The 13661-nt window shown below is 35.8% G+C and overlaps 1 protein-coding gene across 4 annotated transcripts in view; it reads left to right on the top strand.

Moving 5' to 3' along the window:
- LOC131064881 (putative potassium transporter 12) overlaps positions 1 to 12731 on the top strand; it is a 135407-nt gene extending 122676 nt beyond the window's left edge. For 2 of the 4 annotated variants that reach the window (XM_057999205.2, XM_057999206.2), the window contains exons 5-9: positions 1322 to 1582; positions 1748 to 1800; positions 2001 to 2115; positions 2325 to 2579; positions 2849 to 4345. In XM_057999205.2, coding sequence (XP_057855188.1) covers positions 1322 to 1582; positions 1748 to 1800; positions 2001 to 2115; positions 2325 to 2579; positions 2849 to 3912 — 1748 coding nt within the window. In that variant the 3' untranslated portion in view covers positions 3913 to 4345. Of the gene's footprint in view, positions 1 to 1321; positions 1583 to 1747; positions 1801 to 2000; positions 2116 to 2324; positions 2580 to 2734; positions 4346 to 12473 lie in introns of those variants that run through there. The other 2 variants (XM_057999207.2, XM_057999208.2) reach the window with 2 other exon arrangements.
- Positions 12732 to 13661: the final 930 nt, after the last annotated feature.

Below are 13661 nucleotides of genomic sequence, written 5' to 3'. Positions count from 1 at the left end.
AAGCCTCCATATTGGGGAGGTGTGCTCCATAAAAGGATTTTTCTTTTTTTTACTTCATGGTGCATGTTTGAAGAGATTTTGGAACAGGGGTGAAGTTCTTGGATGCTGACATGTGGGCTTTGGCAGAAGTAAGAAGCTTCAAAAATTAGGAATTCGGGGTTTGTGACCAAATTACCAGTTACCACAGGCGTCAAAACTGAAAGTACTCCTCTGTAGAAAGCAGCAGTTTCAATCTGCACTAGAAATCATGTTCTGTGACATTCCAGTTTCCACTTTTCTCTTTCGTTTCTTGATTGTTTGGACTTGCAAAGGCTTTGTAAGGCTATGCATAACCCATTGTAACATAAATTAATTTAGTGTCATTTTTAGAGCTTGTACAAGGAATTTGGAGCAGCAAATTGCCAATTTCTGAGCTCCTAACTGACTGTTGCAAGGAGAGGTAGCACAGTAGTTGGATTGTGAGGGGATTCTTTGGGTCTTAGAAGCTGATTCCAGAGTTGGAACATGCGTGGAAATCAAGTCCAAGAGGCTTAGATCAATTGTAAATACCATTTAAGTAATTGTAAGTGAGACATTGCTCACATTTGCTAGAGTTTTTAACCACAAGTGGGTTTCTCCATGGTATATCGGTCTAGCTGTTTGTGGTAATCTTATTCTCTCTGTTTGTTTTCAATTCTTGTTGCATTTCTTGCTAATTAAAGTCAGTATCATGGCTTTCTAAGTTAAAATTCAAATGCATGGGATATGCATTGTAGTTTATGGATTGTATTATGTAGCACTTCATTTTTACTGAAAGCTGATTATGTGGTAATCTTATTCTCTCTGTTTGTCTTCAATTCTTGTTGCATTTCTTGCTAATTAAAGTCAGTATCATGGCTTTCTAAGTTAAAATCCAAATGCATGGGATATGCATTGTAGTTTATGGATTGTATTATGTAGTACTTCATTTTTACTGAAAGCGGATTATTTTCTACTTCTAGGAACATCAAAAAGTGCTTTCTTGAGTAGGGACGAATGCAATTCATTATATCACAAATGTTTCTAGAGAGTTTGAGAGTCAATATGCATTTTGAACATTTGCAGTAAGTGTTAGGCATTGAGAAGGGTGTTAGGTATTTTTGTTTCCTTAATCTTAAGTTGGTGTTCACTGCTTCTAAAGATGTATCTTGGTAAATAATATGACTACTTTGTGAAGATATAATAGGCTGTCCATATAAGCTTATGTGTTGTTATCTTCATTCCTACTTTTTTGAGTGCTTAAAGTCGATACAAATTCTAATGACTTTGGAAGATTAATTTTCATTTTGTTTGAATATTGCAGATGTAGTCTTGATGGCGTCAATTGCTTTTCTTGTTATCTTATTCAGCATACAAAGGTTCGGCACAAGCAAAGTGGGAGTTGCATTTGGCCCGGCTTTGTTCATATGGTTCCTTTCTCTTGGCGCAATAGGGTTGTACAATATTCTCTCATATGACAAGAGTGTTTTCAGAGCGTTGAATCCACTTTATATCTATTACTTTTTTGAGAGGAATCCATCTCAGGCATGGTTATCTCTTGGAGGCTGCATGCTGTGCATAACTGGTGATTACTTTGGAATACTTTAATTATTTCTTTCTTGTCCTTTTTATAACTCTATTTGAATAGCAAGGTTACTTCTAAAACTATGCACATTGATAGCTTTTAAATATTACTTCTGAAATGCTTTGAATTTCAAACGATCTGAGAATGGGATAATTTTCTTCACAGGAGCTGAAGCAATGTTTGCTGATTTGGGTCACTTCTCTGTACGGTCAATCCAGGTAAGCTTTGTGAAGCTCTTTTAAATTTCACAGATTTTCTTTACTGTATTCTTTCCTCTTCAAGTAGGTGCGCCATCTTTATACACATGAAGGCTAGTCATCTTTTCCAATATGGAAGGTTTTCTATGGCCTCTGTTCTTAACTCATGGAATTGAACCCTTAAGTTGTTTATTGGTTTTAAGATTTAGTGTTTGATGCAGATAGCCTTCACATGTTTGGTGTTCCCATGTTTACTACTGGCATACATGGGTCAAGCTGCATTTCTTATTAAAAATCCAAGTAGGGCCGGAGAGGCATTTTATGCATCAGTTCCAGGCAAGGCATTCAACATTAAGTTGCATCATTCTTGAAGTTTTGTTTAATGGGTTTTTGAAATTTCTTATTTTCATCTTGTGTATGTACCATCATTTTGCATGTCTTTTTACAAACAGTTTGTGCTTGTCGATGGTATTTTGATATCATATAGCATTTTAATTCCATTCTTATTTTGACTTTACTTTTACTCTTGTACATGAATAATTCAGCTGGTGCATTCTGGCCAGTTCTTGTACTGGCTACTTTTGCTGCCATGATTGCAAGTCAGTCTATGATTTCAGCAACATTTTCATGTATCAAACAGTCAATGGCTCTTGGTTGCTTTCCCAGACTTAAGATCATACACACCTCAAAGCGTTTCATGGGTCAGATCTACATTCCAATTGTAAACTGGTTCCTGATGACTTTTTGTATTCTTGTAGCTGTCACCTTCAAATCCACAAGCAAAATAGGAAATGCATATGGTAAGTCTTCTACAGAGACAAGATTTTATTTTATTTGAACAATTCAAAGTTTACCCAAAACCTTTACAATGCATATGAGCTGCATAATTTCAAGCTAAGTAGGTTTCTTGTTTTTGAAGTAGCATGATCTCAAAACTCTGTAGCACCTTGTACAGGATAATTTCTTATCTGAAGAGATGAGTCTAGAAAAAATAGCTATTAGAACCTCGAGAACCTTTAAAGGACAACCATCTCCAATATGGTCACGCTGACACAAAAGCATGTTGCAGGTATTGCTGAGGTGGGAGTAATGATGGTGACAACCGTTTTAGTAGCAATTATCATGGTGTTGATATGGCAAACCAATGTATTCTTGGCACTTTCTTTCCTGGTTTTATTTTTAGCCATTGAACTAATCTATTTCATTGCAGTTTTGATAAGAGTGGGTGATGGAAGTTGGTTTCCATTGGTTTTCGCTAGTGTTATTCTCCTTGTGATGTATATTTGGAACTATGGAAGTGTCCTGAAGTATCAAAGTGAAGTGCAGACTAAAGTCTCAATGGATTTGATGCTAGAACTAGGTTCCAATCTTGGTACAATAAGAGTTCCAGGAATTGGGTTGGTCTATAATGAACTTGTTCATGGAGTTCCTGCAATATTTGGGCATTTTATAACAAGTCTTCCTGCTATACATTCCACCATAATCTTCGTATGTATAAAGTACATTCCGGTTCCTTTTGTCAGCCAGAGTCAGCGCTTTCTATTCAGACGAGTTTGTCCAAAAAATTACCATATGTTTCGCTGTATTGCAAGGTATGGTTACAAGGATTTCCACAAGGAAGATCATCAGGCTTTTGAACAACTCCTTATTGAAAGCATAGAGAAGTTTATCCGTAGAGAGGCTGATGAACTCTCTCTTGAGAGTGGTGATGATTATAATCTAGAATCAGAAGATGAAGCTAAAGACCCTAGATCAGCAGGAGCTTCTAATGGAAGCATTGACTCCCTTGAGGCACCCCTAATGGCTGGTTACAGGAAGTCGAGTCAATACTTTGCTCATCAAGAGTCACAGCAGGAAGCTAGTACATCATCAGGGTTGCCTCCGAGTGTTATGTCTACTGATGATCAAAGTCTAGAGTATGAGCTTTCAATAATAAACAGGGCTAAAGAATCTGGAGTTGTTTACCTTTTAGGTCACGGGGATATCAGGGCTAGAAAAGATTCTTGGTTTTTCAAGAAGCTGGTTATAAATTATTTCTATGCCTTCTTGAGAAAAAACTGCAGAGCAGGCATTGCAACTCTCAGTGTTCCTCACACCAATCTTCTGCAAGTTGGCATGACACACATGGTTTGAAATGCTTAATACCGTGAATTCTAATTTTTGCCTAGAGAGATGAGAAAAGGAATGCCGCTGCACAGGATGTAAAAGAGAGAGGAAGAACAAAATGTGCTGGTATACAAATTGCAATGCAATTTCTAATTGCACATCCTGTTTGCAGGTGAAGCTACAGCCGCAGAAAACACATCTAGCTGGATTTATATGGAAGTCTGTGGAAATTCAAGATGACAAGTATGCAACCTGTGCTACTTGTGATATAATCATATTAATATTAATCCAAGTATTGAGTGACATTCTAATTCTTCTGTTCTCCAAATGCTTCATGCTGCAAATGACAGCCTGAACAGCTATATCTTACCTGTCCTTGAGGTTTTCTTTCAGTTGAATGTCATGGCAGAAGTTCTACATATAAATGCAATCAATTTAATTTACCATTTTGAAAATCACACATTTTTAGTGCTTCTGAGGATGACCCACTCTTCGATTCTTGTTTCTTAGTATAGTCTGTACATGATATTTGGAAGGTATCTTTGAATTGATATTGATTAAATGGTGGTTCAACATCTCAATGATAATTTTAACTGTGAAAACAAATAATTTAATGGCTACAGTTGAATTATTTCCAGCAGCATACACTTACGGAGTTTGTTCGGTATCTGCCAAAATCATCTTATATTTGCATGTTATCTATTCAGGACAAGAGTAACAGTTACAATTTGAATAGGCTTAAATAGTGGCAGCAATAGTTCAATAATGCCTTTGTTAATTGTTTTAAATTATAAGCTTAAATGAAGTCCTCGAGAGGTTGCACTTTTATTTATAACCATGCTTTCTTTGAGCTTAGATTCCAAAAGTCTGAAGAATACTAATTTTGTTTAATACTCATCACTTGCACCCAACATTGTCTGTTTTAAAATTGTTCATGCCTAAGTTCAGTAGTAGACTGCTGGTGGATACCTATAATAATTTTATTAACTCACCAGTGAACCATGGCCAAATTGGCTTGTAATGCTTATCCAGATTGGGTTGTACATAAGATGGATTTAAGGCAAGAAGTTTTATTAGCTGAGAGACAACAGAACTTTTCTCTATTGCATCTTCTGGTGAAGGTGATGTTGCCATGTACTTATTTAGATCAGTTCAAAGAATCAAACTTTTTACTTGTCATCACTTGAACAAGATCTGCACAGTTAGCAATGTGAAATTGAAATTAATAGCAAAATAGTGTCTACTAACCATTATAATGGTCATCAAGGTGGACTTTGTAAAGAATACATATTACGTGTTGACCAGTAGTGTTAACCTTTAATGGAGAGGGTTTACCATGTATTCTTTGGTGGTTATGGTTGCAGATTGCTGGATAGATTGCACAACTCCAAGTGGTTAGTGTTGTTTGTAAGGATACCGAGCTTTTTGTTTCATTGATAATACTTAACAAGAGGTGTGGCCATTTCTGATCATTCCATTTGAGTGTGCCTTTGAGGATAGCGTGTCTTGTTATGTAATATCTGTTGTTTATAGTTTATACCCTGTATGATGTGTCTGCTTGTCGGGTTCAAGGATAGAGTCCATGGGATGGATTGATGGACACAAAGCATTGCGATTTTTGTATTGGTGCAAACAATATGATGTGTGTCAAGGACGAGAGAAGCATTGCTGGATGAGGCAAGGGCAAGGGCAAGGGCAAAAAGTGCAACGGAGATGAGGTGAAAAGCCATGCATAAAGTGGGAAAGATGTTAATGGAATGAAGGGGGCTTAATGCGAGGGAAGTGGATGTGCATATTGTATGATCAATTTTCCATGGGATGGATCTATGAATACAGAGCATTGTGAGTTTTGTGTTGGTGCAAACAATATGATGTGTGTCAAGGAGGAGAGAAGCATTGCTGGATGAGGCAAGGGCAAGGGCAAAAAGTGCAGTGGAGATGAGGTGAAAAGCTATGCATAAAGTGGGAAAGATGTTAATGGAATGAAGGAGGCTTAATGTGAGGGAAGTGGATGTGCATATTGTATGATCAATTTGCCATGGAATGGATCGATGAATACAGAGCATCGTGACTTTTGTATTGGTGCAAAACAATATGATGTGTGTCAAGGAGGAGAGCATTGCTGGATGAGGCAAGGGCAAAAATTGCAGTGGAGAGATGAGGTGAAAAGCCATGCATAAAGTGGGAAAGGTGTTAGTGGAATGAAGGGGCCTTAATGAGTCACCTTCAATAATAATAAGCGATGCAATTGTTAGGTCAATCAATAACTAGATAAATGGGTTGAGGACTTTAATTTTCTTCTGATAATTGGACTGAGTGCCTGTATGTTGTTTGTAGCATATAATAGGGGAAACTTTATGTTTGCAAATTATTTCCCCAATCCTAGCTTTCCTTGGGTTATGTTTTGAAGCATCATCAGACTGAAAGTTTAAGAATGCCTCCTTGTGGAGGTTCCGAAGCCTTACTAGGGCCTATGTGTAACAGTATGCATTTTAATTGGAAAGCGATTCTCCAGATTTTAGTTGTGTCCAAGTTGTGAGTTTTGGCCATTTCCTACCTGTGTCTATCCTCTTTAATAGCACGATCAAAGATTTCCTCTTTCCTTTCTAAATTTTCAAATACTTGATTGTTGCTTTCCCTCCATAGATTTCACAAGATGAGGCTGGCTGTTATGGACTAGGTGGTCCGGTTAAAGGGCATCTCAGTATTTTTATGTATATCTAATTTTGGAGGTGTGAATTATTGTTGTAGAATGATGCTTCCAAATTTGGAAGCAAGTTGAGATCAAACTGGTTGAGCATATTGACAGTGAAAAAAATGATCGATTTGACTTTTAAATTCTTTAACAAATGGGACACAATTGAACCACCGTGGCCTTACCCTTGTGAAAGAATTTTACTAAGCATAACCAATCATGTGAAAGCTTTGACTTCAGCTAAGTCCTGTGAATCCCAGAGTTTATTTTTTTTCCTTATTGAGTTGAAGGGAAGAGAAAACTATAAGAAAATAAAGGAAGTTGAATTTTTGCATGTATTTGTGAGAGGCTGTACAAGTGCATTCTGTGTAGAGGTAGGAGTGATGTACCTATGTCGAAGCTTACAAGTTAGAGCCTGATATTGAATGTAAAACCTACTTCTCATCTTTTGGGTTAGATTGCTGACCTAGGTTACAGACCCATTTCAACCCTTTTCCCAGTTGTTTATCAAGAGGATATGCCTAGATGCTTGTACAGTAATTTGTAGTCTATTGAAGCCCTGATTGGATGGCAAGGAGCCACTTGAAGCATCTTCCCAAAAAATTGTTTGGTACCCTATGACTTGCTTTCCATTTGGTCATGGGTTAAATGAAATTAGCCCATTTTGAATGTGCTTCGCTGTTGTGAATAGTGAGGAGCTCATTGGGATGTGAACAGATCCAAAATTGCAGCAATATATTTGCTGTTGTAAATGAATTTGTAAATTGTAGTGCAACGTACAAATAAGTCACAAGCTGATTTCTGGGATCACTTTATTTCATTGTTCCATTGCTGTTGGGGATGGGGGGACGCGGGGATGGGGTTCGGGGATGAGGGACAAAGGGAAAAAGTTTCGGGGACGGGGGGACTTGGGCCTGTTGGGGGGTTGGGGGGGGGATGCATTTCTGTGGAACACCGCAATTTATTTAAAAGCTTTCTCCTTGAATGTCGAGTTCCCCTTGCTTTCTCTCAGTGATGGTGGTCCATGCAACTAGAGGATATTTGAATTTCTGATACAAGCCTTTACATAGAAGTTCTGCTGAATATCTCTGAGCTGATTTTCCTCATCTGGAGGAATTGGGACACGGGCTTGCAGATTAACATGTATAGCTTTTAAAACAGCTTAAGTTGCTTTCCATCCAATCGAACTTAGCCATTTTCCTGGTCAACTTTGAGAATATTGATTATAGTCAAGCAAAAATAGATTCCCATATCATTCGTGGGATTGCCAGTGGAGCAGGAAGCCCAATTACAACATAGGGAATTTACCATCTTGGAATTGAACCTTTCTCAGGTTTCCTTTTTTAGTGGTCTGGTTGATGTTATTGAGAATGACACTAGATTTATGGTTGTTGATGAGTGGCCTGAGGTGGTTTTTTTCCCTGACCAAGGATTTGGCTGAGTTTGACGTACTCATGCAATGTAAAGAGGAAAATAAAAATGTGACATCAGCAAAGTAGAAGTTATTGATTACTTGGGCTGTTTGTCTTGTAACAAATTCACCTTGGATAACGAATAGATACAGGCTCAGTGTATTCCTCTGGTGCAGATAAATTGTAGAGATGAAAAGCAAGCCCAAGTTGTGCCATTAAGGGAAACAAGAAAGGAGGGTGCAGAGATGCAATTCATTATCTAGTGACTTCTTTGTTGAAAAACTAATATCCCAGTGTTTAAGGAGATTCCAGTTGCACCAAATAAATGCTTTGGATGCATATAATTTTACCTTTATTTCTTGCATATGTCATATAGAATGTAGTATTTCTTAGCCAACAAGAATGTTATTCACGATGTCTTGCAGTGGCAGAGGCAAATTGCGTGTTATTAATAATTTTAGGAAGAAGATATTTGAACTCGTGTGCGGTGATCTTAGAATTTTGTAGATTGTGTTGCATAGAGCAATGGGTCCATGCTAGTCCAAATAGTTTACCGTAACCTATTTCGTAATGAGAACAAGTTTTGTGTCATTTGTAGCCTTTGGCATTTCTCTTTATCTTTTTCAACTCTTCCATGAGTGCATATAGAGCATCTTTTATGTTTGTCTTAATTGATTGGTTTGTTATGTTTATGTTGTCATTGCCACTGGTCGACATGGGTATGAATAGTATATGTTGTCGTCATATAACTAGCTTCCTTTTTAAGTTATTTCTTGAAGTAGTGTGGTGTAGTTTGTGATCTTTGCTTTAGTACTAAGAGGAGCTTGTTGTGGGGTATGAAAATGTATTTTGATGATTTGTGAAAATGTAAGAATCTTTTTGTGGGATCCATGTTTGATTGGAATCTATCATCAATAGCATTCTCTATTCCTAGGGGTTGATTACTGCCAATGAAATAAATTCTATTCCTAGGCTGCCATAAGGTTTGTCAGTGTTATAGCCTTTATCTGCTGTTGAGGGTGACCTAGAATTGTTGTACATGATGAAATTGGGTGTAGATATTCCCAAAGCTCATGTTTTGGGGTTGTACAAGATTTTCTAAGATGATTGAGCTTGCATGTGAATATGTACGTGACATCTGTATATATGTTTGACATCAAACCACCAAATTTGTAAGCGTTTCTCAAACCTAGGTTGGAGGAGCCAAATTGTTTTCAAAGTAGGTGTATATGTTCTTACTATGTTACTCGGTTGATTTACAATTGTATTGCTGTAAAGATTATGAAGTGTGCATGTTCATTGACATTGGATGGATGGAGAATGATTCATTGAGCCAATCTTGTGTGAGGTTTGATTATTTCCATTTTGTGCTAGTGAAATATCCCCCCTAGGATATTTGTTCTAGATTTTTACCAAATTATCCACAAAAATTAAACAACAATTTGCATGCAATTGTTTTCAATACCCCATCAAAGTAAGTGATATTCATTAATTTTCACACTAAAATAATAGTTATGAAATTAGAAATAAACTTTGCATAAAATCCTCAGAAGAACAACAAAAACCACAACATTTATAGTCTGATTGGACAGCCAACAAACATGCATTTGAAGCACACGTGAGTCACCTGTGTGACAACTTCAATTGACAATGGGTTTCCGTCCACTGCCTCCAAGCTCGAGGGTTTGCGTCCTCAAACCTGCTGAAAACTAGAGCTTCCCAGAAACTCTCCAAGAGAATCAATTTCCAAACATAAACCAAGCATAATCAGAATGAGCCTCTCAATGTTCTTTTAAAGCACAACCCTCTGACTCTTCGTTTCTCTTTTGCTTGCCCCTTCATTTTCTTTTTCTCTGTCTCCTTATTTTCCCTCTTTTAAATTAAAATGACTTTATTAATTATTCACCGAGCTCCATTAAGTCATTTTAATAGCTTATTAAATAATTAAATTGTCATTAAATTTGATATAATTGACAACTTAAAATTTAATTATTAAATTGACTTCCGATGTCCCAGAAAGGGGGCATTGCAGTCCTCTCTCCTTAAAGATTGCTTGTGCTCAAGCAATACTAGGATCTGAAACAAATCTGGAAAATCTGCATAATGCAATTGAACTCAACATCCCTGTCCAATTATGCTAATCGTTGAACAATTCACAAAGAGGAAACTAAACTGCATATGCTTCTTGGATCCCATATCAACCTCAAGAATGTTTCTCCACCAATCTGCTGCCCAGAATTGTGAAGACACTCGAAAAAATCCCACTGAAGTAATGCACTAATCGTGACAATGCTAGGATTCCACATTATCTTGTTGTCAAAACTGTCAAATATGAGGAGATAGTAGTATCTCAAGGAGCTATCAACACTGAACAACTCTCCAATTGTGAATGATCTCCCATGGAAGTGCATAACACTCATCATAGGCATACGAATAAACATATCAACCCATCTTGAGTTGCTAGTGTAATCCATAAGAACTCTCATAGGTTTGGAAACTCCATCAAAATATTTGCACTCAGTAATGATCTCAAGAAACCGGTTGGTGAAATATTTTTTGGTATATGGGATTATGACCCTGAGCGATTTCGCAAGGATCAGAGAAGTTTTGATATGCTTTTTAATTGTTTCCGTTGGAAAAAAATTTTGAATTTGAACAATCGGAGGACAACCCACCTAATATTTTTATGTCAATTTCTTCCAATATAATTTTCACAGAGATTGGAGGTCGTTTGATGTATTAATTCAAAATTTATATTGCCCATGACTAGCTTCGACAGACCAGTTTACAAAGCAAGTACCAAAATTTGGCAAGCTAATTGAAATTTGAAATAAAACCCATGTTTTATTTAAATTATCACAACTTTTGGTCAACTTTCGTGGTAATCGGATCCCTGGTTAGTCGGCAATGAAATTACACTAGAATGAGCTGAAGGAAAAATTAATTTTTTTAAGTTTTTTGCATAGTTTGAAGCAGTTTCCAAAAGGAAATATTGATTTTATCTCAAAAGGAATAAGGTTCCAATGTTAGATGGGAATAATATATTTCTCGAGTCATTTTAATAAATGATTTAAGAATGTATATTATGAAAACAACTTTTGAGAAACATATATTTGATCTTTTAAATAAGAGACTAAATATATTCGAAACAAAGTAATGAATTTTATTTCCACAAGGCACTTGTTGTATCCAACCAATTTGGTTTCAACTTTGTTGGTCATTACCGAAGATTTTGTGTTACTAAGATTGCAGGTTACAGAGGAGTTGAAAGGTAATCCACATAGATCATTGACAGTTCAAGATGCAAACATTATGGATAATGACATGCAACATCTCTGAATTTGCCAAAGGAAATAATACATATGTGTATGGAACAACACGTTGTGCTTCTACCTCCTTGAGACACTATGCATTGTGTTTTCAAAATGGAGAATATAATGTGCAGGTCCACTTTGCGAGACAATAATAATCCAACAATTGAGAATGCATTTGAAGCATTGGCTGCTCGGACAATGTCAGAGGCTGAATACAAATCAATTGCAGAAATTTAATACATATCAACAAGAGAAGTTACAATAGAGCAACATGAAGAGTATTATTCAACCATTTCAATGCTCACCGTATTCAGATTATTTATGGAAGTCTTATTGCAAACCGCCACCCGCAACCCTAACCCTAATACAAATCAATTGGAGAAACTTAATACATATCAACAAGAGAAGTTACAATAGAGCAACATGAAGAGTATTATTCAACCATTTCAATGCTCACCGTATTCAGATTATTTATGGAAGTCTTATTGCAAACCGCCACTAATGTTTTAAATTATTAAAGCATTTTGGAAAATAATTTTTTTTGACAATATTTTTCATCTTTTCCTTTTGAGAAATTATAAACAAATATACCAAATATTTTTGAAGATCATTAGAATGTTTGTTGCCATTATGGACATTATCTCTTTCTTATAAATATTTTTACCCTCCAAAATTATTGAATTTATTATATGTTAGGGTAAAACTTATTTTTTCAAAATATGAGTATTATAAGTACAAAGAAGCATTTTGTTAGAGAAGGTTTCTTTTTACCCTAAGGAAATATGGATAACATTGGATTTTAAATATTTTATTCTTTTATTCTTTTGTAAATGTTTTACCCTTAATCAATAAATTTAATATCTAAGGGTAAATTCTATTTATTGAGAAATGAATGAATGTCTAATTATTTTTCACTACATGTGCAGAAAATTAAATTTCTTGGGCAAATATTAAGAGGGGATATTTCTTACTTAGGAAACTTAATCATCATTTATCATTCGTAAAATATCTCAAGCAAAACAAGATTATTACATTGATATTTTAGGATGACATATGCTTTATCAGAGAGAAGTCATTTTACCTTAATTATCCCAAGCTAACCTTAATAGAAGGTGGAGTGAGTTTAAATTTTAATTAAAGAACCTCATTAGTTTAGTTTGTGTGCAGGATATTTTATCAAAACTTGGTGATGAGGAATGTCGAGGAATTCATAAATGGAAATGGAATTTTGTTAAAGTGAAAGATTAGAAGGCACATTATTAAAGCTTTTATTTAGTATGTATTTTAGGTTTCATTTGTAATTATTTCTAAAACCAAAGGGCGTGTCCTTTGGAATGCAACTATATGTAACTCCCTTCTGTGTATGAAAGGGTGTGTCCTTTCATATGTGTCATTTTGATTCACATACTTATAGGGAGTCATTCTTAGATGTAAAAGGGGGTGGGGGGGCGGGGTGGTGAATACTGCTAGTGGGGACTACAGGCTATTATGCTAAGAAAGGTCTAATAGGATGAGAAATCCATTCTATGCAGACAAAGTGTATAGATATATCTGTGAGTGTAGCTTTTGTATACTTTATTATTCCAGAAGTTAATATATAAGATTTCATGTTTCTATCTTCAGATCGTTATTGATAATTTTGTGTTTGATGAAATCATATGTTCTCTTGATAAATCTTTTAAGATTTATTGTGATGTGCCATCACATGATGTTGTATTGAATGTGGAATTGGGTTTTTATTGTTCATGCAACACATAATGAAACCTTCACAGTGATGGTCTAATACTGTCTCTTGAGTTTGATGTTGATTATTGTCCACAAAGTTATTCTTTAATTGTTAGATAGAGGCACTGGTCTATTGTTAATTTTTGAAGAATAATTCAGTTATGCATTAGGTCCTCATCAAAGAAAAACAATCATTCTGATTCTTATAAGCACTGCTCTTTCATAATCGTCTTAAGTCCTGACAACACTATTTTACATTATTCAACTACATTCATTTCCTTTTATCAATTTCAAGAAGCATTCAAATAAATGCACACAACAAAGTACAATAGCAAGAAATCATTGCCATTTTTGCATAAGGCTGTCTTAATAAACTTTAAATTCACTATAAAGAAGTCTTTCAGTGCTTTGGAGACATAGGTACACCCACCTAGGTTTAGTGGAGCCTAAAGTGTAGGGGGATTTGGTTCTAGACCATCCCTGTTTGTTGGCCAAGGCTGATTGGGTTGTTGAAAGATTTAGCAAACCTTTTGATTATCCAATCTGTGATTTTGGGAACCAACAGTCTCGATAAGCTTTGAAATATAAAAGATGTGGAAATTTCTCTCCAAGTACCACTTTGCTTTTAGG

Source organism: Cryptomeria japonica, chromosome 5 (assembly GCF_030272615.1).
Source record: "Cryptomeria japonica chromosome 5, Sugi_1.0, whole genome shotgun sequence".
Classification (NCBI taxonomy): domain Eukaryota; kingdom Viridiplantae; phylum Streptophyta; class Pinopsida; order Cupressales; family Cupressaceae; genus Cryptomeria; species Cryptomeria japonica.
Note: the sequence above shows the minus strand (reverse complement) of the source record. Positions and strands in the feature narration are given on the sequence as shown.